At 47.2% G+C, this 25,004-nt stretch overlaps 2 protein-coding genes across 6 annotated transcripts in view; one reads left to right on the top strand and one right to left on the bottom strand.

Annotated features, from left to right (window-relative positions):
• The first annotated feature begins 7,617 nt into the window (after positions 1 to 7,617).
• Positions 7,618 to 24,457, top strand: TDRD6 (tudor domain containing 6). Its single transcript, XM_038751741.1, has 5 exons — positions 7,618 to 13,619; positions 16,780 to 16,898; positions 16,982 to 17,071; positions 20,963 to 21,026; positions 23,856 to 24,457. Exons 1-5 carry the CDS (start codon positions 7,658 to 7,660, stop codon positions 24,011 to 24,013), a joined length of 6,393 nt encoding a protein of 2,130 aa, XP_038607669.1. The 5' UTR covers positions 7,618 to 7,657; the 3' UTR covers positions 24,014 to 24,457.
• The window catches only part of PLA2G7 (phospholipase A2 group VII), a 34,662-nt gene continuing 33,889 nt past the window's right edge, over positions 24,232 to 25,004 (bottom strand). For all 5 annotated transcript variants that reach the window (XM_038751745.1, XM_038751746.1, XM_038751744.1 and 2 more), the window contains one exon: positions 24,232 to 24,930. In XM_038751745.1, the coding sequence (XP_038607673.1) occupies positions 24,836 to 24,930 (95 nt within the window). In that variant the 3' untranslated portion in view covers positions 24,232 to 24,835. The remainder of the gene's footprint in view (positions 24,931 to 25,004) is intronic.

Genomic DNA, 25,004 nt, shown 5'->3' on the forward strand with positions numbered 1-25,004 from the left:
AAAACTTTGTGGGGTGCTTGTGTGTGAAAATATAGAAGTGTTTATATTAAATTTTAGCTCTTCTGATGAGAAGTCATGTACCATGACAATGGAATAGATACATTTTTGGAGAGGATTTTTCTAGGAGAAAATCCTTATTTGACCAGAACGTCCATAGGACCAAAGAAACCTCTGGCAGCAAACAAATGGCAGGGGAGACTACACACAAACCCAATGTCCTTACAGCCACATACTACTTGTCTCACTTTAGATCACACCCCAAAAACCATGCTGTCAGGGTGATCATTGTGGCCTAATGGAAAGAGCACAGGCCTCAGAGTAAGAGGACCTGGATTCCAATCCCAATTCCACCATGTATCTGTTGTGTGAACTTGAGCAGATCACCCAACGTCTCTGTGCCTCAGTTACCTCATCAGTAAAATGAGGATTAAAACTGTGAGCCCCATGTGGGACAGGGACTATTGTCTAACCTGATCAGGTTGTATCCACCCCAGTGCTTAGTAGAGTGCCTGGCACTTAGCACTTAAATACCATAAAAAACCATCTCCAAGAGTTTGTTTTCTTTCTCCCCTTGGCCTCCAGCCTTTTCCTCTTACCCTGTTGCTGCTTCATCAAATCAATAATACTATATATTGGGGAAACATTTCCAAGAAAGCAATTTGGGGAGGGCAAGGACTATCTCTTCTACTTTTATTGCATGCTTCCAAGCATCCAAAACTATTTTGTGCATGGCAAACAAATGCTGATAGTGATGATAATATGAGGGCTCCCACTGACTAATACTGTCAGAGGTGATAATGCAAGAAAAATACATATCTCTTCAAAAAATGAAGACATTCCAGTGACACCCCAAAAAGTTTCCAACTTGTTATCAATCACTAGTATTTACTGAGCACCTACTAGGAGCAGAGCCCTGCTTGGGAGAATACAAAAAAATGAGTATCCAAAAGGGCTATCCCAACTAAGCCATCTTTTCCTCTACTTTGTGTGTAGCCTATTCACTTGGATCTGTAATAATAGTAATTATGGTATTTGTTAAGGGCTTACTGTGTGCCAGGCACTGTACTAAGCATTGGGGTGGGTACAAGCAAACCTGCCCCCTAACTTGATATTCATGCTCAGATCCCGCAGCATTTATGCATATACCCATAATTTATTTTAATGCCTGTTTCCCCCTTTAGACTGGGCTCCTTGTGAGTAGGAAATGTGTCTTATAAATCTATTATAGTGCACACTCCCCAGTGCTTAGTTTAGTGCTCTGCACATAGTAAGCACACAATAAATACCATTGATTGATTGAGTCATGCCTTCAAGAAGCTTCATTCTTGCAGAGGAAACAGACACTAAAATATATTACAGATATGAGAAGATAAAGGAATAAAAAGATTCATACATAAGTTCAGGGAGGGGGGAAGGTTGTGAATACTTACCTGTTTAGAAATGAATCGAGTCCATTGGGCTTGGCTATAAGCGAGGTCAGTGATTCTGCTAGCAGGAGAATAAGAATAATAAGAATACTTATGGTATTATGGGCCAGGCACTGTACTAAATGCTGTGGTGGAGAACCTCTGTTAGGGTTATGCCACCGATGGTGAAGGATTCTGACTGAAGACTCTTTAGGGTCAGGAGGAATTCTGAAAAATGAACATAGGCTCCAGAGGCTACCAAGGTATCTGCTTGTTGGGTTATGTATGTCTACGCCACTTCATTGGATATAATCTGCATTCATTTTGCCTGTAAATAGGTTCCGCACAAAAATCTCATTTGCATGTACTTTGAATGTGCTCCATTCCACCCACCAAATCACTCGTTGCACCGCTTAAGAAGAACATGCCTGGCAAGGATGAGAAAAAGCAAATGACCCTCTGCAAACCACTCACTTCAGCCGCTCACTTCACTCACTTCACTTCAACTAAGTTGTTGAGTTTTGAGGAAACGTCTGAACTCTGTCAGGTTCTCTCTTTCAAGAACCCTGGTCAACCAGCCCTCAGTAGATGCCATATGTTCAGTATTTGTTAAGCACTTACTTTGTGCCACCATGACCTCAAAGCACATTGCAAATACTGTAATGCGACCAGAAAACTCTATTGGCAAGCAACAGGGGTTTTAGATCTTGGGCTGCTGCAACTAAGTCACTCTTTGAACAGAAAGACCAAGAAAGTCCTTAAACCTAGAAGTTAAAATAAATGTACTAGGTTGTCTGGACTCATAAGAGCATCAAATTAATATATGGAAAGGTTCTGGGGAGGGCAGTTTTTTTTTCCAATGTTTAACATTTAAGGCAACAACTTCTAAGTGCTGGGGTAGATACAAAGTTATTAGGTTAAATGACATCCCTGGCCCAAATGGGGCTCATCTCTTAATTCCTATTTTACAGATGAGGTAACTGAGTCACAGAGGAGTGAAGTGACTTGCCCAAAGGCACACAAAAAGCAAGTGGCAATGCCAGAATTAGAACCCAGATCCCCTGACTCCCAGGCCTGTGCTCTTTCTACTAGGTCATGCTGCTTCAGAATCACAATCAGAGACATTATGTTAAAAAAATGAAAATAAAAAGTACCCTTGATTTCAGCATTCTTTTCGTGTTGGGGCACGCCGTTTCAGAATCACAATCAGAGGTGTTATATTTAAAAAAAACAACCCTTGATCCAAGCATTCTTGAATTTATCTCTAATATATTTGCTGGAATAAAAGACTGTATCTGGACCAGATCTTGCTTTTGATTTTTTTTAATGGTGTTTGTTAAGTGCTTACTGTATCAAGCACTGTTCTAAGTACTAGAATAGATAAAAGTCAGCTCAGACAGTCCCTGTCCCAAATGGGACACACAGTTTAAGCAGAAGGGAAAACAAGTATTGAATCCCCATTTGGCAGTTAAGGAAACTGAGGCACAGAGAAGCTAAGTGATTTGCCCAAGGTCATAGAGTAGGCAAGTGGTGGAGCCAGGATTAGAACCCAGGTCCTCTGGTTCTCAGACCTGTGCTTTATCCATTGCATGGCAAAGTGGATAGAATTCAGGCTTGGGAGTCAGAAAGTCAATGGTTCTAATCTTGGCTCTGCCACTTGTCTGCTGTGTCACCTTGGGCAAGTCACTTCACTTCTCTGTGCCTCAATTACCTCATCTGTAAAATGGGGATGGAGAGTGGAAGCCCCATGTGGGACAGGGGCTGTGCCCAACTCGATTTGCTTGTAACCACCCCAGTGTTTAGTACAGTGACTGGCACAACATAAGCACTTAAATACCACTATTATTAATATTTAGCAAAATCAACCCTGTTTTTAAGGGCCATGGAAAATTCAAAGGCATCAAGTTCTGATGTTAGGAACATTATTTCAAACATGTTTTCATGGGCAAGGAATTGCATGCAGAAGTCATTCAACACATTACAAACTATAGTTCTCCAAATGCCATACTATGCTAGAGTTCCACTGCCAATTTCTGTCACTTTTCCCTACACTTATTGCTTCAGACCACACTCCAAGAATCTCTTCTTTTCATCGGATCCATCCTTTCCTTTGCACCCAAATTGCTACCAGCCTGCTCTATGTTTGTAGGTTTCCTCACTGATCACCCCCAGCCTCTGATCTCAACCCCAAACCAATCTGAACTACATACCACTGCATAGATCTTCTGAAATATCGCTCGACCCTCCTCCCTCCTCAAAATCCTTGTGTCCACTACACCATGTAATACAAGGTTTTGCAAGAATGCAACCCACTTATTATAGGAGAATTGGGCCCACCCATATTCTGTGGGTCATACACAGCTGTTTTTGTTTTGGTTTGAGGTCAATTATCCCTCAAAAAGCTACGATACAGAACATCATGACCTCAAAGCACATTACAAATACTGTAACACAAACAGAAAACTCTATGGGCAAGCAACAGGGGTTTTAGATCTTGGGCTGCAGCAATTAAGTCACTCTTTGAACAGAAAGACCAAGAAAGACCTCTAACCTAGCAGTTAAAATAAATGTACTTGGTCATCTGGACTCATATGAGCATCAAATCAATATATGGAAAGGTTCTGGGGCAGGTAATTTTGTTTTCAATGTTCAACATTTAAGGCAACATACTAAGGGTACATATTTACATTTTGCCTTTTAATCCCCTTCTGAAGATAATTATATTGTCCTGATCAACTTGTATGGTTCAACACTTCCGTTTAAAGTTCTTTACATCTGGAATCCAATAAAAGGTTTTCCATGCCATTGATGAAAGAGCTGAATGATAATAGTGTGCATAAATATATGCTGACTTTTTAAACTGATGCAGAATCTGGTTTATAGGCTGAAGGGGAGGAGGTCACGGACACAGGTGGAAAGATTGAAATGGTAACAAGCGCGATGATCAAGACAACAGTAAGAAGGAGAATTTGGAAAACAAACCACTTCAAGAAGTGATTTTTAGACTTCTCACCACCTAGGCAGGTCCCTCTGCAATCAACTGCTGTAGCTTTTCCACATTTTCTAAATGCTTGAGGTGACCCCTTTTGGGGTTTAAGGAGACTTCATCGCATTTTCCAATCATATCAATCAATTGTATTTATTGAGTACTTACTGTGTGCAGGGCACTATACTAAGCTCTTGGGAGAGTATAATGCAACAGAATTAGCAGGCACATTGCCTGCCCATGATGAGCTTGCAGTCTAGGGGACCATCAAAGGTATCTATAGAGCGCTTACTGTGTGTAGAGCGCTGTACTAAGCACTTGGGAGAATACAATGCAACAGAATCAGCAAATTAGTTATGGCAGGGAAGGTGTTTACAGTCTAGGGGACAATCACTGGTATCTATTGAATGCTTACTGAGTGCAGAGTGCTGTACTAAGTACTTGGGAGAGTACAATGCAACAGAATTATCAGGTACATTCGCTTTCTAAAACAAGCTCGTGGCCTAGGAGACAATCAACAGTGTCTATTGAATGCTTACTGTGGGCAGAGCGCTTGGGAGAGTACAATGCGACATAATTAGCAGGCACAGTCCCTGTCCATAACAAATTCACAGCCTAGGGGACAATCAACAGTATCTATTGGGCGCTTACTGTGTGCAGAGCACTGGACTAAGCGCTTGGGAGAGTACAATCCAACAGAATTAGCAGGCACATTCCCTATCCATAACAAACTCATGGCCTAGGGGACAATCAGCGGTACCTACTGAGCGCTTACTGTGTGCAGAGCACTGGACTAAGTGCTTGGGAGAGTACAATACAACAGAATTAGCAGGCACGTTCCCTCCCCCCACGGAGCTTAGAGAATGGGATTGACATACCCTGATTTTTGCAGCTGGATATTGTGCTCACCAAAATCAGTTTCCTGGTCAGTTTAGGGACCCAAATCTGTTGGTCCAGGCCGCTGCCCCGCTGCACATTAAAGCAGGGGACAGAATCGCCCCGATCCTTTTCGAAACAAACAAAAAAAGCAACTGCTTTCTCAGTGCCTGCAAGTGTGGACATTTCCGTGACTCAGGGCTGCGGGTAATTACCGTGATTAGAGCTGATGATCCTTCTGTAAACAGGGTCTTTGGGGACTGATCTCCCTCCTGCAAGGGCCTGGAGAGGTGTCATTCACTCATTCATTCATTCAATCGTATTTATTGAGCGCTGACCGTGTGCAGAGCACAGGACTAAGCGCTTGGGAAGTACAATTGAACAACATATAGAGACGGTCTCCGCCCAACAACGGGCTCACAGTCTAGAAGGGGGAGACAGACAACACTTGTATATATATTTGTACAGACTTGTTACTCTATTTATTTTACTTATACATGTTTACTATTCTATTCATTTTGTTAATGATGTGCATATAGCTTTAATTCTATTTGTTCTGAGGATTTTGACACCTGTCTACATGTTTTGGTTTTTTGCCCATCTCCCCCCTCTAGACTGTGAGCCCGTTGTTGAGTAGGGGCCGTCTCTGTTGCCGACTTGTACTTCCCAAGCGCTTAGTCCAGTGCTCTGCACACAGTAAGCACTCAATAAATACGACAATGTATGAATGAACAACGCAGCGTGTTGTGAGAAACAACGTGGTTCAGTGGAAAGAGCCCGGGCTTAGGAGTCAGAGGTCATGGGTTCACCTGCTCCACCACTTAGCTGTGTGACTTTGGGCAAGTCACTTCTCTGGGCCTCAGTTACCTCATCTGTAAAATGGGGATGAAGACTGTGAGCCCTCCGTGGGACAACCTGATCACCTTGTAACCTCCCCAGCGCTTAGAACAGTGCTTTGCACATAGTAAGCGCTTTCCCAGACTGAGCCCCCTCCTCATCCCCCCGCCCTACCTGCCCTGCCCACAGCACCTGTATATATGTTTGTACAGATTTATTACTCTATTTATTTTACTTGTACATATTTACTATTCTATTTATTTTATTTTGTTAATATAATAATAAGAATAATAAAGGGCATTCATTAAGCACTTACTATGCGCTGTTCTAAGCACTGGGGAGGTTACAAGGTGATCAGGTTGTCCCACGAGGGCCTCACAGGCTTTAATCCCCATTTTATAGATGAGGTAACTGAGGCACAGAGAAGTGACTTGCTCAAAGTCACCCAGCTGACAATCGGCGGAGCCGGGATTTGAACCCACGACCTCTGACTCCAAAGCCCGGGTTCTTTCCACTGAGCCACGCTGCTTCTCTATGTGTTGTTCTGTTGCCTGTCTCCCCTTTCTAGACTGTGAGCCCGCTGTTGGGTAGGGACCGTCTCTAGATGTTGCCCACTTGTACTTTCCAAGCGCTTAGTCCAGGGCTCTGCACACAGTAAGCGCTCAATAAATACGATTGAATGAATGAATGAATGGCATCACTATTATTATTAACGCGGCCGATAGCTCAGGCCACGCCCCCTTTCCCGCCCGCGCGCCAGCCGAGCGCCCCCTATAGGCCGTGTAGCTGAGGGCCGCGGCCCGGCCCCTCCCCGTCACGTGACCGGTGGAAAGGCCAGGTGGCCGGACGGACGGCGAAGCCGTTGGACGCTGGGTGACGCCGGTTCAGGCCGCAGCGGCCGCGTTGGGCTCCCTTTCTCTTCATCCCCTTCCCTCCTTTCCGTCGTGTCCATCCCCTCAGGGCCGAGAGGGAAGCCTTCCCATCTCGTTGCCCCGTCCCTCTCAGCCACCAGCCCCTACGCGGGGCAGGGGCGGCCGTTGGGGTGGGTGAGGCGAGGTGTGAGGTGACGTGAGGTGAGCTGAGGCGAGGTGTGAAGCGAGGTGAGGTGAGGTGAAGTGAGGTGAGGCGAGTTGTGAGGTGAGGAGAGGAGGTGAGGTGAGGTGAGGTGAGGCGAGTTGTGAGGTGAGGTGAGGTGAAGTGAGGTGAGGCGAGTTGTGAGGTGAGGTGAGGCGAGTTGTGAGGTGAGGTGAGGCGAGTTGTGAGGTGAGGTGAGGAGGTGAGGTGAAGTGAGGTGAGGCGAGTTGTGAGGTGAGGTGAGGTGAAGTGAGGTGAGGCGAGTTGTGAGGTGAGGAGGTGAGGTGAGGTGTGAGGCCAGGTCAGGTGGGAGGTGAGGTGAGGTGAGGTCAGGCCAAGTGGGAGGTGAGGTGAGGTGTGAGGTGAGGTGAGGAGAGGTGAGGCGAGGTGTGAGGTGAGGTGCGGCGAGGTGAAGTGTGAGGTGTGGTGAGGTGAGGCCAGGCCGTGGGGCCCTAGCCCAGCCAGGCCCTCTCCGGCCATGTGTTCGTCGGCCGGGCTGCCGCTGGCCGGCAGCACCCTGACACTGAGGGTGTCGTCGGTGGAGGTCCACCCGGAGGTGGTGCCGGTGCTGCTCTGGGGGCTGGTCGGGGAACGGCGTGAAGACTACATGGTCCTGGGCCAGGCTGGCCAGGGCCCGGCGGTCGGCAGTTGGGCCCCCAAGCTGGCGGGTTGCGCCCCGGGGCAGCCCGGCAGCATGTGCCTTGTGCGCTTCTCCGGCCGCTGGCACCGGGGCCGCGTGGTCGGTCGCCAGGCCCTCCAGTGCCGCGTCTTCCTGCTGGATGAGGGCCGGACCATCACAGCCGACCTGGCCTGCCTGGCCCCGGCCCTCCTGCAGGCCGAGGTGCTGGGCTGCGTGCTGGCCGGGCTGGTGCCGGCCACTACGGCCGGCGGCGGGGAGCCCGACCACTGGTCCCGCAATGCCACCAGCTTCCTGGCCCGGCTGCAGGGCAAGGAGGTCGAGGGCCGGGTGCTGGACGTGCTCCTCCCGCAGCGGCTGGTCCTGCTCGACGTGCCCGCCTTGGCCCGCCAGATGCACAACCTGGGCCTGGTCCGGCCCGTGTCAGACCAGGTCTTCCGGGCCCTCCTGAAGCGCTACCTGATGAACTGGCCCCAGGGCCCCCTGGCCCTGGGGCCGTCCGAGCCGCTCGGGCCGTCCGGGCCCCCTGACCCACTGGCCACCATCGAGTTCTTGCACCCGGGCCTGCGGGCCGGCCTGATGGAGCGCATGGTGGTCACGCAGGTCTCCCACCCGCACCACGTGTACTGCCAGCTGCACAGCTTCACCGGGGAGGTGGCCCGCCTGGCGGACAGCATGGCGGTAGCCTACGGGGGTCCGGCCCAGGTGGCGAGGGCCGAACCCCCCGCCAAGCCGGGGTCCCCATGCGCAACCTGTGGGCCGGATGGGCGCTGGCACCGGGCCGTGCTGCTGGATGCTTCCAGCCCGCAGCGCCCGGCTCAAGTGCTGCATGTGGACTCGGGCCGGAAGGAGCTGGTCAGCAGTGGGAGCCTGCGCGCCCTGCTGCCCGAGTATTTCCGCCTGCCCGTGGTCACCTACCCGTGCGCTCTGTACGGGCTGTGGGACCAGGGCCAGGGCTGGGACCGCTCACAGGTGAGCCGCCTGCGGACGCTCCTCTTGGGCCAGACAGTGAGCGTCAAAGTCGAGTTCTACAGCACCCTGGAGCATGTGTACTACATCACTCTGTATAGGGATGAGGGGATCAACTTTAACAGAGTCTTCGGGGTCCAGGCCTGCTGCTTAGTCGACAGAATGCCGCTTGGGCTCGGGGCAGAAAACAAGGCCAGGGGAGGAGAAGAAGAAGAGGGGGAGGAGGAGGAGGAGGAGGAGGAGGAGGAGGACCCAGAGTTGCAAAGGACACCTCTGGCTTCCTCCTCCTATGACGAGCTACCCCGCCTCTCTCTGAAAGTGATCCAGTTGAAGGCCAAGGCTTTCTATGATGCCCGGGTGGAGTTCGTGAAAGATCCCTCCGAGTTCTGGGTGCGGCTGAAGAGGCACAACGAGCCATTCGGCCAGCTCGCGAGGAACATGTGTAGTTTCTACTCTTCTGTGGGGAAGATGGACGGGGTCCTCGCCCGGCCCCAGCCTGACCGCGTCTGCTGCGTCAAATGGAAGGACGGCAACTACTTCCGTGCTGTCATCTCTCGGCCGGCGGCAGACAAAAGCGTGGAGGTGCACTTGGTAGACCGGGGCGACATGGGGGTGGTGGGCAGCGACGATGTCAAAGAACTGCTCCCCCAGTTCTGGCAGCTGCCAATCATGGCACTGAAGTGCAGCCTGGCAGGTGCTTGCCCTCTAGGAGGAAAGTGGAGCCCGGAAGCCGTTTCCTACTTCCAAAAGATCGTGCTGCACAAGGAGGTGGTCATCCACGTGCTGGGTAAGGAGGGAGGCCAGTACGCCATCGAGATCTTCGACACAGCCAGGATCGGGGAGGAAAACGTCGGCCGGCGGTTAGCTCAGGCCGGGTATGCCAGATCCCAGGAGCTTGAGGAAGTGGAAGTGGCCACGCCATCTGTCCACTCGGCCAGGCAGGCCGGCAGCCAGCAGGGGGCCGGGGCCTGGTGGGGCGGCGCGGAGCCGAAGCCAGAGGAAGGCGACCGACGGCAACTCCCCGTGGAGCCCCCGTCCGAAAGAGGATCTACCACCAACCCCGTAAGCGTGCCGACCACTCGAGGAAAAGCCAAATGCCCTCCAACTGCCTCCACAGCCCGGCAGGATTACTGGGGCACCGATTCGTGCTACCCCATCCTAGGCCAGTTGGAAGTCGGGAGCACGGTAGAAGTGAAGGTGACCTTTGTCGAAAACCCCGGCAAGTTCTGGTGCCAGCTGACCAGAAACATTCAAGAACTTGCGGGTCTCATGAGCAAAATTCAGGACTACTGCAAAACGTCAGCTATCCCCCACCAGGGGACCGGTCCAGCTTGTTTAGCCAGGCGAGCCGAAAATGGGAAATGGTGCCGGGCTTTGATTTTCGGTGAGGCGCTTCACCCCGAGCAAGTCGAAATCATGTTCATTGACTATGGCAACCGAGAGGTGGTGTCCGTAAAAAATCTCTATGCTATCAGGGAGGACTTTCTTAAATTAAAGGCCCAGGCTTTCAGGTGCAGTCTTTATAACTTGATTCAACCCACTGGCCTGGATCCGTTAGTGTGGGACGAAACAGCCACTGTGGCCTTTCGGGATTTTGTCGGTAGTGCTTGGGAACGCAGTCTGGAATTAAAATGCACAGTATTTGCAGTAGCATCCTTGAACCGTAAGGAGCTTTTCAATATCGTGGACTTAGTTACACCTTTCCAGAGCATCTGCCACTTTTTAACCGAAAAGGGCCACACGCAGCCAGTGCAGTCTCAGAATTCTCTCGCGCCAGGGGTTTGGCTCGAGTCGTATTATTACTCTACACATGACATCAAGATTGGAGGAGAAGAAGCCGTCTGTGTGACGCACATTGACAATCCGTCGGCATTTTATTGCCAGCTTGCGAGAAGCGCCACTGTACTGGAACGGCTGTCGCGTCGCATCAATCAGGTCGCTCAGGTCTGGCAAAACCTCAGAACCACCATGCTGAGTCCTGGAACCCTGTGCCTTGCAAAGTATAATGACCAAAACTGGTATCGGGCAATAGTGACCGAAAAGGAGATGTCTAAGGAAGTGTTCTTTGTGGACTTTGGAAATACCTACGAGGTGACGCACGATGATCTGCTTCCTCTACCCGGTGATGCCTATGACCTCCTACTTTTGCCAATGCAAGCCATCAAATGTTGCCTGTCTGATGCCTACGACCACATCCCCAAAGAGGTCGCGCTCTGGTTTGAAAAGGCTATCCTGGATCAGCCCTTGAAGGCTATGGTGGTAGCCAAAGATCCCGAAGGCAGACTGGTCATTGAGCTGTACAACGAAAGCGTTCAGATTAACGCAAAATTAAATGAGAAGTTAAGTTTGCTAGGTTACAAAAGCTCCCCAAAGTTGGTAGAAAGTGATGTTTTGCTTTCCACTGTAGCCGCAAGAGAAGAAAAAAGCGAAAATAGGAAATCACCTGTCGGACTTTTAAGTAAATCAGTGGAAAGCACGGGTGGCCCGTCAGAGATCCTGAAAGAATCCTCCAGACCTAAAATCAGTTTAGCCTTTCAAGAAGTGAAACAACCCCAAAGCTCAACAAAGGCCACTCTGTCGACTAAGGGTCCGGATTACATAGATGATCAAGGCTTTGAAGCTGCCATCTTCGACAACAAGGTGCAGGGGTCTCCTATCCAGTCTCCGATAAAACCCATACCCAAAATAGGTGCCTCCATTCCAGAGGACCATGACGACAATGAAGAGTCACCTCTTAAACTGTGCGATCTTCCTCAGAAGAATATTGTTTCTGGTCTTAAAACCAATATCTACGTGTCTCACGTAAACAACCTGTCGGACTTTTACGTGCAGTTAACAGAAGACGAGCTTGAACTCGGTGTTGTTTCAGACAAGTTGAACGGCCCTGCAACGAGACCGGACTCCATCATCAGGCCACCGTATCAAGAGGGAGACTTGATCTGTGCAGTTTTTTCGGAAGATGACTTGTGGTATCGGGCGGTAATCACGGAGAAGCCGTCCGGGGACCTGATCCCCATCCAGTTTATAGATTACGGCAACACCTCAGTTGTGAAGGCTAGCAATATCAGCAGTCTTGTCGGGCCTGTCGCCGCAGTGCCGAAGATGAGCATCCACTGCTCCCTGGGGAGGATTCCGCTCTCTGAAATGACAAACTGCCCCGAGAGTGTGGCTTACTTCTCCCAGAGGACAAACGAGGCCCAGGTAAAGTGCGAGTTTGTAAAACAGGTAGAAGGTACCTGGGAAGTGATCCTACACGACGAGCAGGGAGTGATTGCCGAAGAATTGATGGTCAGGTTCAAGCTGCACGAGGGACCCACAGTCAAGGAAACGCCTGCTCCGGCCCTATCAGACGACGACGGGCTGCAGAGCAGTTTACTTAGCTGGTGCAGGCCGGACATTAAGACTCTAAGAGCTTATGCCACTGTCATAGACGGACCCGAATATTTTTGGTGCCAGTTTGCCGAGACCCCGAACCTGAAGCGCTTAGAAAGAGAAGTTCAGAAAGCAGGAGCGCGAGCGGTGGAGGGCGCGGACCGCATGGTAGTCATTCAGCAGGGCGACGCCTGCATCGTCAAGTGCAGGGAAGATGGGAAATTCTACAGAGCCCTTGTGGCCAGAGTCAGGAGGGACCTCGTAACGGTCAGGCTTGTGGACAACGGGAACGTTGAGAATTTTGGCCGAGAGGTCATCTGGCACATCCCTGATGAGCTCTTGTCCATACCCATGCAGGCCTTCCCATGCTGCCTGGCAGGACTCAGCACCTTGGAGGGGGTCTGTTCGACCGAGGCCAAGAACTATTTTTTTGAAATCGTGACGAGAGACGTATTGGACGTCACTGTGGTAGAGTTCAAGAGCGATGCCTGCAATGTGCCTCTAGCAGTGGTGGGGTTGAAGTGTAATGGGGAGAGCATCGGTGAAAAAATGAAGAAATTCTCCAAGTTCGACACTGCGAACAGATACACGGTCAAGGCAAGCTTCTCGAGCACTTGGCCGGAGAGGAAGAAAGATCGACGCTTAGAAGCACCTCACATGCACAGGCCCGAAGTTGGAACTGGAGAAAGGAGGAGGGTTTCCAGGGGCGGTCTGCTTTGTCCGGAGCTAAGTTGGAGCGACCGCTACTTGAACAATGCCACAAACAGTTTGGAGACATTTAAAGATAACACCGGTGTGGTACAGAAAGATGTGGCTCAAGCCTGTTGCATAGAAAAGACAAAGGTCGATGAGCGCTCACCTCGGATTTCTGGATTTGAACCCCTTTCTCCTCAGGGGAGCAAACTGAAGGAGGTGTTTGAATTGGATTCTCTTGAAATACCACTTTCTCTAGATGATGAATCGAAGGAGTTCGTAGAACTGGAGTCATTGGAGCTGCAACTCTCCCTTACTGGTGATGAACCAAAAGAAGAGTTGGAACTGAAACCACCAAGAGTGCAGGTTTCTCAGAGTTACGAAGTCAAGTTTCTGCCACTGAAGCCCTATTCTGTGCCTCTGTCACTTGGTTGTAAGGCAGAAGACCGAGAAGCAAAACCCCAACCCATGCGGTTTCCCGTGGATGATGACGTTCAATCGTTTGCCTCAGAAATGAGCCCCAAAGACCAGATGATGCACGTGGAGGACCTGAAAGAACCAAGTGGCGCAAAATCCTCTGGCTGTGAGACCCACAGGATTTCTGTTCGCAAAAGGAACCGTGGTTCAGAAATGCAGAACGAATGCCCCTTTTATGAAGTGTTTGGGGACTACAGAAATATTGTCGTTGAGTTCCAGACCAGCCAGCTCTCAGATGAAGAATCCAGTATGGGGGAAGACGAGAGGATTCTATCTACAAAACATGTTGCAGGTATAGAGTTTTTGTCTCCCTCCCTCCCCACCTCCGGACCCTTTCCACTCTTTTTAGTGGGGTCCCTATTTGCGCAAAGTTAACTTTTCAAAACTTCACTCAAACTAAGTAGTATAAATGAGCGCGGGATGTACTTAAATCTTGAAAACAGATATTTCCCTTCAACTGCAGCAGTCGTGTCTACTTGGTGTTATTTTTGAGGGAAGAAATATCTTAATGACTTGGCAAGATTATTGATGCTTAAAGTCAGACTTTTAAAAATGTCTTAAGCTAGCTAAATACTCATTCAATCATATGTACTGAGAGCTTACTGTGTGCAGAGCAGTGTACTAAGTGCTTGGGAGAGTACAGTATAACAATAAATATAAAAGTCGATGTCCCGGGACTAGTGGAGGAAAGCAATATTTGTAATATCCAAAACCAGAGCTTTCAGGTCTCAAATGATCTTAAATAAAGTAAAAGTCATTATTATGAGACCCTAGAGTATTAGGTTTTTGAATCTGTCTTAAAATCAATAAAGAAATTCCTAAACTTTCTGTGCTGTGACTCTGAGAAATGAGAGCTTAACCTCATTTGGTTTTGGCCTTCGGTCTCCTGAAATTCTTCCTTCTGCAGTTGCCCTCGTGCCCCTTCCCTGCCAGGAGGCCTCTTTCAGTGGTCTAAAACCTATACCCTGGAGGCCCCCTTACACACCACTCTTCTCCCCCGACCCCTCTGTCCCCCAAGACTCACCCACCCCACTTCCTGCATCCCCTCCAGCTGCTCCTGCCACTGGGCTGGGCCCACGTGCCAACAACCCAAACCCACCCAGTCGCTGCCTGTTGTCCAAGATGTTTTAAAATAAAAACCTGGATGGGCCCCAGGTGCCCTCTACCCATGGCTTCGAGACCCCAGGTGGTGCCAGCTTCAAGGGATCCAGAGTGAAACTAGGGCAGCCTTGATGGCACCGGTTTAGGGAAAGGAAAAAGGGGATGGGGGCTTGAAGGGGGCTGAGCGAATAAAGAAAAGTTTATGTTTTGGGTTTTTTTTTTTAAAGCATCTTGGACAGCAGGTAGCGACTGGGTGGGTTTGGGTTGTTGGCATGTGGGCCCAGCCCAGGGACAGGAGCATCTGGAGGGGATGCAGGAAGGTGGGTGGGTGAGTCTTGGGGGCCACAGGTTTCGGGGGAGAGGAGTGGTGTGTAAGGGGGCCCCCAGAGCAGAGGTTTTAGACCATTGAAAGAGGTGGAGGGGAGAGTGAGAGAAAATGTGAGAGAAAATCTGCCAATAGACTTACGTGGGCAATAAGGGGCAATGTCATAGAGATTTCTGTTGGGTGGCCATTGGGCCTGGAACCTTTCCAGGTAGGCTCAACCTTCAAAGCACACTTCTCTATAAATGTACACCACTAGTGATCTAATCCTCTCAGATAACACCCTTAATCAACAGTGCACCAGTTCTGAAGATGAAATGAACAGTACAGGCTAATCTCTACATTGGAGTGGAGATGCATGTTTTTTTATTGGTTTTTAAACACTTATAAGCGCCAGACACCATAATAAGCACTGGGGTAGCTTACCAGTTCGAACACAGTCCTTGCCCCGCTTGGGGCTCCCCAGTCTTCATCCCTATTTTGCGGATGAGGTTAAATGAGGCACAGGGAAGTGAAGTGACTTGCTTAAGGCCATATAGCAGACAAATGGTGGAGCTGAGATTAGAGCCCAGATCCTGTGACTCCCAGACCCATGCTGTTTCCACTAGGCCATGCTGCTTCAAGACCATTTGCAAAAACATAGTGATCTCTAGCACTGCCTATCAGTGCTTTAATAATACCATTAAATACCATTTTTGTTTTAATGGTATTTGTTAAATGCTTATTATGTGCTGGCATAGTTACAGAGTAATCAGGTTGGCCAAAGTCCATGTCCCACACGGAACTCACAGTCTTAATCCCCATTTTACAGGCAGCGTAACTGAAGCACAGGGAAGTGGCAGAGCCAGGATTAGAACCCAGGTCCTTCTGAATCCCAGGCCCGTGTTCTATCCACTAAGGCCACACTGCATCTTGCTGTTTGACTTCCACAAGTCAAGGATCCTCCCGAATTCGAACCTCAGCCCTTTTCCAGCCAAGCACCTTTAAGTTGTTAGCTTATTACTCTACCCAATACTGCTTTTTTTTCCCCCTCATAGTAGCATTTACTGAAGCACCTGCTTGGTACTGTGTGTTGGGAAGTACAGAATAATGAACTGACAGGTCTCTTGCCTATAAGGAAGTTATTCTCTATTAGGGGAAAGAAACATATAAACATTTATGAAAGCTCTTTTAGTTCAGTTTCTATGCCAGTGACCCAGGCAAAATGTTCACCCTCTCAAATTCCCCTCTTATAGATATAAGGCCTTGGCTTTAAACACAAGAGTTCTTTGGAGATTTGGAGATTTTTTTTTTTGCTCTGGGAATTTGTGATTCTGATACTGACTCTTCTATAGCCCTTAGAATTAGTGAATCCTACCACCACCTTAAGTAATCCGAAGCCCACGGTAAACTTCATACTGCTATGCCTTAAAAGGTGCACATAGAGGTAAAGATGTCAAGCTAGAACTTACCAGTGATTTGTAGGTGTCTTCAACACATTGTTCCATTTGAATCCATAACCTGAATTTACCTGCCCTACAAGATGAGGGAGAATTGTACTAAAACAGCACTGAACAAAAAAGGCAGTATCACATTTTGATGTGAGATTCTTACTTATAGACACAGTGGTTGCACAGCCTGAGAGGAAGGAGTAGCATTGTGGTCTAGTAGATAGAGCATGGACTTGGGGGTCAGAAGGGCCTGGATTCTAATCACAGCTGCACCACTTGTCTGCTGTTGTGTGACCCTGTGGGCAAGTCACTTCACTTATTTGTGCCTTGGTTTCCTTTGTAAAATGGAGTAAATAGTAAGCTCTTAACAAATGTCATTTAAACAAGAACAAAGAAAGTAGTAAGAGGGGATGGAAAGAAGTGGGGAAAAAATTGAGGAACAGTTGTGTAAAAATGGACACGTTCATCTTGGCATCCAGGAGGAGTGAAAACGATTCAGGGATCTCATGAATTTCACTGCTAAAATTTTGAAATTGGGGGTAGGCAATGAGGGGACATCTAAAATAAAGACTAATAAGTCTTCTATTCTGTTATTCAAGGTGAAAATGTATATTCTCTAGATGGATTTACGGTTGGCTCTAAGTGTGTCGTGTGGTCGAGTCTGAACAAAACATGGTCTGAGTGTCAGATCTTGGAAATCACTGAGGATGGTACCAGGGTAAGAAGCCTATTAAAATTTAGCCAGACAGTTTTGTTTTTGGAAAGTCTTAAAAACTGAAACAGTTTTGTCTACTCATACAGGTTCTGAACCTTTTGAATGGTATCGAAGACTTCGTGAGCCCTGAAAATGTTTGGAATGGAATACCAAAGTCAGATACGAACCCCTGTGATGTAAGGAGTTACACAGTACAATTATTATTGGGAATTACTTGGTGTATCATCTTTCACTTAATTTTCTCACTTTCGCATTTGACAGCCGGGTTGCAGAGAGATTTCCAAAGCCCTCTCTTTTCAGACTTGCCAGCCCTTCCAAATTGCCACCTCTTCCAGGAAACCTTCCCTGATTAACTTCTCTCTGCCCCATGTTATATCCCCCACCATTCACTCATTCATTCAATCGTATTTATTGAGTGCTTACTGTGTGCAGAGCACTGTACACAGCGCTTGGGAAGTACAATTTGGCAACATATAGAGATGGTCCCTACCCAACAACGGGCTCACAGTCTAGAAGGGGGAGACAGACAACAAAACAAAACATGCAGGCAGGTGCCAAAATCGTCAGAACAAATAGAATTATAGCTATATGCATATCATTAACAAAATAAATAGAATGGTACATATGTACGAGTTAAATAGAGTAATAAATCTGCACAAATATACAAGTGCTGTGGGGAGGGGAAGGAGGTAGGGCGGGGGGGATGGGAAAGAGGAGAGAAAAAAGGGGGCTCAGTCTGGGAAGGCCTCCTGGAGGAGGTGAGCTCTCAGTAGGGCTTTGAAGGGAGGAAGAGCGCTAGCTTGGCAGATGTGTGGAGGGAGGGCATTCCAGGCCAGGGGAAGGACGTAGGCCAGGGGTTGACGGCGGGACAGGGGAGAACGAGGTACAGTGAGGAGGTTAGTGGCAGAGGAGCAGAGGGTGCGGGCTGGGCTGAATCTGCGGTAGACAATTTTCAGGTGACTCATCCAGCCAGTGCAAGTGGTTTGGCGTATTTTGGATGCCTCACCAGCCATTTCTGCACCCACCCTTAGCACTTCTGTACACAGTGAGTTAAGCGTGCCCTCATAAATATTCACTTCTCCTTCCTCCTGTGTGCAAATGATTTCAGTGTCTGTCTCCCCTTCTAGATTGTACACTCCTTAAGGACAGGGATTATGCCTACTAATTCTATTGTGCTCTCCCAGGTGTTCTGGTCACCGATGCTCAGATATTATTGATTTATTGAAGAAACTGAATTCTGATATTCAGAAACATTCAGGTTTATAAGTCTTCGGTTAAAGGCCTCTTTTCTGCCATAATGAATATACTTGTACTTTTGGATCTTTATGCATAATTTCCCTGTGCAGTTACTAAATTTGTAACTTCATTCGCTTTTAATGGCCAATAGCAGAAATAAAACAAAACCCATCCACTCTCATTCATCAACCAATCATTGGTATTTGAGTTCTTATTGTGTACAGAGCACTGTACTAAGAATTTGGGAGAGTACAGTAGAGATGGTAGAAGTGCTCCCTGCCCACAAGGAACTTTCAGTCTAGAGGAAATTATGGATCAATCGATCAATGGTATTTACTGAGCCATTATTCTGTGCGGAGCACTGTACTAAGCGCTGTGGAGAGTACAAGACAACAGAGTTGCAGACACATTCCCTGCCCACAACAGGCTTATAATTTAGAGGGAATATGTATGTAAGTGCTGTGGGGCTGAGGGCAGGATGACTATCAAGTGCTTAAATGGTACAAATCCAAGTGCATAGGTGATGTGGCAGGGAGAAGTAGGGGAAATTAGAGCTTAGTCGGGGAAGGCCTCTTGGAGGAGGTGATTTTAGTAGGACTTTGAAGCTGGGGAGAGTGGTGGTCTGTTGAAGGGTAAGGGAATCCCAAGTCAGAGGCCAGTGATAATATAGACGAGATGGAGGTTGGTGTTAGAGGTATGAAGTGTGTGGGCCAATTGTCAGCTGTGTGACTTTGGGCAAGTCACTTAACTTCTCTGTGCCTCAGTTACCTCATCTGGAAAATGGGGATTAAGACTGTGAGCCCCACGAGGGACAACCTGATCACGTTGTAACCTTCACAGCGCTTAGAACAGTGCTTTGCACATAGTAAGCGCTTAAGAAATGCCATCATCATTATTATTAGTAGTAGACAGTAATCCATCAGTGATATTTATTGAACACTTACTGTGTGCACATCACTGTACTAAGCACTTGGAAGAGTCCACATAATACTGTTGGTAGGCACTTTCCCCATCCACAACAAGCTTGAGGAGCCTCTGCTTGATGCAGAAGAAAATAATAATAATAATAATAATAATAATAATAATGGCATTTATTAAGCACTTACTATGTGCAAAGCACTATTCTAAGCGCTGGGGTAATGAAAATGAGTAACCACTGGAGGTTTTTGAGGATTGAAAGGGTGTACTGAATGACATTTTAGAAAGATGATTCAGGCAGACAGTTGTATAGACTGAAGGCAGTGAGACAAGTGAGGAGGCTGATGCAGTAATCTAGTTGGGGGATGAGGACATCTTGAACCAGACTATCTGAGGGGAGAGGAAAGAGTTTATCCAGGACATACTACAGGAAGAAAATGATGGATTTACTATTAGACTGACTGTGAAGTGGAAGGATGATATGGTGCTTAGCATCTAGAACAGGTAGGATGGTGGTGGTGTTGACTCTGATGGGGGAAATTAGAAGGAAATGTTTAAGAGGGAAGGTGAGTTGAATTTCAGCCATGTTGGTTAGAGATGTCATTGGAAAGACTATGTGGAGATGTTGGAGGTAAGAGGAGTTGCAAAATTGTAGATCTGGTGAGAGGGCTAGCAATCAGACAGGAATGGTCACTAAAGCCATGAAAGTAGATGAGCAGTGAGAGTGAGCCTAAAGAGAAAGGAGGTGGACCTCATGGGACAACCAGTTAAGGGGTGGGAGAGAGAAAAAGCGACTGAGAAAGAGTCTAAGTGGTCAGGTGACAATTTCCCATGTTTTCATTTGTTATCCACAGTGTTGAGGACAGTGTTCATTTTGGGTTTTTTTTCCCCTCTTTGTTGAAGTTCCAATTTTCCCAAAATCTCTGCATGAAGACTATCAACCCACTTCTGATTTCTGCCCAGCAGGCTGACCTGTCCATCATCTCTGTCCCCCCCCACCCTCTACCACACATGCACTTCACCTCATCAATACAGCAGTTGTTTGAACATCCACCTGCCGGACATTCTCCTCCAGTGTCCTGCCCAGTGAAGGTTTGCTGAGACAAGCATTACTCCCCTAGTTTGTAAGCAGCAGGGAATGTTGTCTGCTAATTCCGTTGTGCTCTCCCAAGCACTTAGTATAGTGCTGCACACATAGTAAGCACTCAATAAATGCAGTTGACTGATTGATTAGATCCTGGTGGCTCTAATTCAGGAGCTTACACTGCCTTGTCACAATCTTAAATTCTCTTTCCTCCTGCCCCCAGGACACTGAGGAACAGTATTCCGAAATATGAGCCAAGTGGGCTTGCAAGTGAAAGTACAGAGAAATACATTGCTGAGCAAGAATGCTGCTGAGTAGAGAGATGGATAATGAGCAAAAGCCTGACAGAGATGATGTAAAGAAGATGACCAATGTCTAATTGCTGGCTTTTACCTTGCAACCCATAGTAATAATAATAATGAAGGGAATTGTTATAAGCACTTATGTGTCAAACACTAAGCTGTTCTAAGCGCTGCAGTAGATACAAGCTAATCAGGTTAGCCACAGTTCCTATCCCGTATGGGGCTCACAGTCTTATTCCCATTTTACAGCTGAGGTAACTGAGGCACAGAGAAGTTAAGTGACTTGTCCAGGGTCATACAGCAAACACCTGGCTCATCTGGGATTAGAACCCAGGCCCTTGTGACTCCCAGGCTCATGTTCTATCCACTAGGCTATGTGAAAACTGATCAGTATTTTAAGTTGAAACATATATAGAATTTTCCAAGGCTATCAGTATATTTGGATGTTGAGTTTAAGAAAGATGTATTTGAGAATGTCTCAAAGGTTCAGGGCATCTTAATTCTGTCATTCACTTTGGTTTTCTAAGGTGGTTTTTCAAACTTCAGAAGAGAATGCCAGCTCTAACCCCTTAGAGGATACTACAGCTGAAGGTAATATATATATTTTTTTAAATCCAGCATTTTAAATTCCTCCCTTTTGCCCTCAGGTGTGTCTTCATATAAAGCAGTAAAATACATTTTTAACTAAATACAACTATTTGGTGAGAATTAACCAAGCACATGATTTCTTTTGGCTGTGACATCTATAGATGGGGAGCAGTAATCTTAAGCTGTTACCTCTGGGAAAAATTTGAGTTTGTCTTTTGTTTTTTAAACCTGGACACATTTTGTTGTGGCAGAGTGTTGACCACATAGTACAGTGCTCTGCACACAGTAAGCGCTCAATAAATACGATTGAATATGTAGCTTTTCACCTCAGTTACCATTCATTCAATCGTATTTATTGAACACTTACTGTGTGTAGAGCACTGTACCAAGTGCTTGGGAAGTATAAGTTGCCAACATATAGAGATGGTCCCTACCCAACAACAGGCTCACAGTCTAGAAGGGGGAGACAGACAACAAAACAAAACATGTGGACAGGTGTCAAGTCATCAGAATAAATAGAAATAAAGCTAGATGCACATCATTAACAAAATAAATAGAATAGTAAATATATACAAGTAAAATAAATAGAGTAATAAATCTGTACAAACATATATACAGATGCTGTGGGGAGGGGAAGGAGGTAGGGTGGGGGGATGGGGAGGAGGAGAGGAAAAAGGGGGGCTCAGTCTGGGAAGGCCTCCTGGAGGAGGTGAGCTCTCAGTAGGGCTTCGAAGGGAGGAAGAGAGTTAGCTTGGTGGATGTGTGGAGGGAGGGCACTCCAGGTCAGGGGAAGGACGTGGGCCAGGGGTCAATGGCGGGACAGGAGAGAACGAAGGACAGTGAGGAGGTTAGCGGCAGAGGAGTGGAGGGTGCCAGCTGGGCTGTAGAAGAAGAGAAGGGAGGTGAGGTAGGAGGGGGTGAGGTGATGGAGAGCCTTGAAGCAGTGAGTGGAGGAGTTTTTGCTTGATGCATAGGTTGATTGGCAGCCACTGGAGATTTTTGAGGAGGGGAGTAACATGCCCAGAGCATTTCTGTACAAAGATGATCTGGGCAGCAGCATGAATTATAGACTGAAGTGGGGAGAGGCAGGAGGATGGGAGATCAGAGAGGAGGCTGATGCAGTAATCCAGTTGGGATAGGATGAGAGATTGAACCAGAAAGGTAGCGGTTTGGATGGAGAGGAAAGGGTGGAACTTGGCGATGTTGTGGACGGGGCTCGGGGGGTGGGGGGTCAGGAGTCATCTCAGCAAGGATCGAGTGACCAGAAGGCCACACTCACCACTATTATTTAATGTTTTCCCAATACATTGTCTTCATCTGGTTTAAGATAAATCCTACTCTGCCTCTGCAGTGGAAATATTTTTATCACAAGTTAAAGCTCAACAACAGTAGAGACGACAGAATGGCCAGCTCTATGCTGCCATTCCATCTTCAATAATCTTTGCATTTTTCTGGAAACTGGAAAGAAAACCTGTGCACTTATCTCTGGTCTCAGTAGCCCAAGTCAGGGGATGTAAGGGGGTTTGAGTCTTCGTTTTTATTGATGTTGTTGTTACTTGGTGGGAATGGAGATCTCACTCTAGATGAGCTTCCTATATTAACTGTCAAATGACTTGCATACAAGGGACACCGAAGGCCCAAATTGTCATATCAATAACTTTTTTGAGTGCCTGCTTTATGGAAAGCACTGTATTAAGGACTTGGGAGAGTAAAATAGAATTAGTAGTTAAAATCTTTGAGAGCATTATTCATATAATCTGGTGGGGTGGCGAAGAAAGACAGACATCTATAAATTAGGAAATTAGACTAATTAAACTATGTATACGAGTGCTACAATAGGGTTCCTAGGACTTAAGTCCTTGGGTGGCATAGAAGTGCTGAAGTGGCAGGAGGAAGGAGATTCAAAATTAATCAAGGAAGGCCTCATGGAGGAGATGTGATTTCTGAAGATGGGGAGAGGAGTGGTCCATCAGAAATGAAGGGAGAGTGAGTTCCAGGAAGAAGGGGAGTGTGAGCTGGAGGTCTTAGGGGAAAGAGTTGAGTGGAAGGAACTTTGAGGGCAACAGCCAGGAATTTTGGCGAGTGGGGAAATGGGGAACCATTGCTCTCTGCCTGTCCATGCCCTCCCCTATTCCACCCCTTCCCCAACTCTAATTTCAGACTCAAGAAGTAGCATGGCATAGCAGAAATAGCACGGGCTTGAGAGTCAGAAGATCATGGCTCTTACTGAGCCATTACTCTGTGCAGAGCACTGTCCTAAGCACTTTGGAGAGTACAACAGAGTTGCAGACACATTCCCTGACCACAACTAGCTTGTTGGTTGTGTGAGAAGCAGCGTGGCTCAGTGGAAAGGGCACGGGCTTTGGATTCAGAGGTCATGGGTTAAAATCCTGGCTCTGCCAATTATCAGCTGTGTGACTTTGGGCAAGTCACTCTGGGCCTCAGTTACCTCATCTGTAAAATGGGGATAAAGACTGTGAGCCCCCTTTGGGACAGCCTGATCACCTTGTAACCTCCCTAGCACTTAGAACAGTGCTTTGCACATAGTAAGTGCTTAATAAATGCCATCACTATTATTATTATTAAAACACACAACCATTTTAAGAAATCTGCTGTTTCAGACCATTAGAAGCTACCCTATCTATATACTGAGGACACCATCAATCTTTTGAAATAGCATTTGTTTATATACAGTGAAGAGACCAGTCCAGAAGGAAATAGATGAATCTAGGTCAATATTTGTAGGGCCATTAAAAGATCGAGGTGAAAGTGACACGAATGATAGACAGCCTTGAGAAATAATCAATCTTTTCTTGCTCCTTCTGTTCTCAGCTTCAGGCTTGCCCCTCGTATTACCAGAAAGGAGCTCTGCTAATGACTCGGCTTTAAGCATGAAGGCTGAGATGGGGCCTAGCAATTCAGACAACACCCCTGAATTTGTGAGGTCGTCTTTACAGGAGTTAAACCAAGAAGGTTCCGGTGAACTGTGAGTGCATCTGTCTCCCAGAAGAGCCTGCTAATGCTGAAAGGTTCTTAAAAGAAAAATCATAGATCGTTACCTTGTTCACCTAGTTTTTGGGGTAGTGGTCTGCATATGAAGAATATACAGGGAGAACTCTACTCCCAGTTTTAGGGTTCATTTTACATATTAATTACATGTTAATTAAGTGATGGTACTCTTCACCTGATACTGTTTCATCTTCAGGGTTTAAGCAGGGGCTAAATCAAGTCTGATGTAAGTCCAAGGATTTGTGAACAGGGTAGCATCAACCCTCCCGTAGCTGAAGATGTACCAGTTATTAAGGATAGCATATTTCAGAGGTTAGAATAGTGTTGAATTTCACTTGGGTCACATGTTTCATAGAGCTTCTGTTTGAATGTTGGGGTTATTATAATACAATCTAGCTTGAATAAAGTTGACTCTTTGGACAAAAGTGGTTTGTGTTGTTTTTTTTTTAATCTTCCAAGAGAACAGCTACCTCACAATAGGTGGATAGTAGGATCTGTACAGACTACAGACAGCCCTGCCCCTTTATCAGCCAGCTAAATTTCTTATTAACTGATCTGTGAATTCTAGCATTTCTGCTGCTGATTGTTTTCTCATCCCCACCCAGATCATTTCCCCTAGCTGCTCTGGAGTTTAAAGGTGAAGGAAAATTAGTATGTGAAAGATTGATTGAGTGGTGGGACAAGAATTATTCTAAAGGAAAGCCTTGTAGGAAAATGAGGGCTTTCCAGCAGGGGCATAGTGCTATTTGAGTATTCCTGCCATAACCTATAATCTTGGTATCAGGAAACCTACATGGAGGAGGTTAAAGGTGAGGCTCATCAAAAGGGCTGCCTGGAATCAAGTTCTCATCTTTTCCATCCAGGAGATGAGCCCATTGGTCATAGTCTCTCTGAAGGCCTATAAAAATGCAAGAAGACAGGTACAGATATGAACACCAAGCCACCTTGCATGGGCAACGCTCTTAGGCATTC

This window comes from Tachyglossus aculeatus, chromosome 9, assembly GCF_015852505.1.
Source record: "Tachyglossus aculeatus isolate mTacAcu1 chromosome 9, mTacAcu1.pri, whole genome shotgun sequence".
Classification (NCBI taxonomy): Eukaryota; Metazoa; Chordata; class Mammalia; order Monotremata; family Tachyglossidae; genus Tachyglossus; species Tachyglossus aculeatus.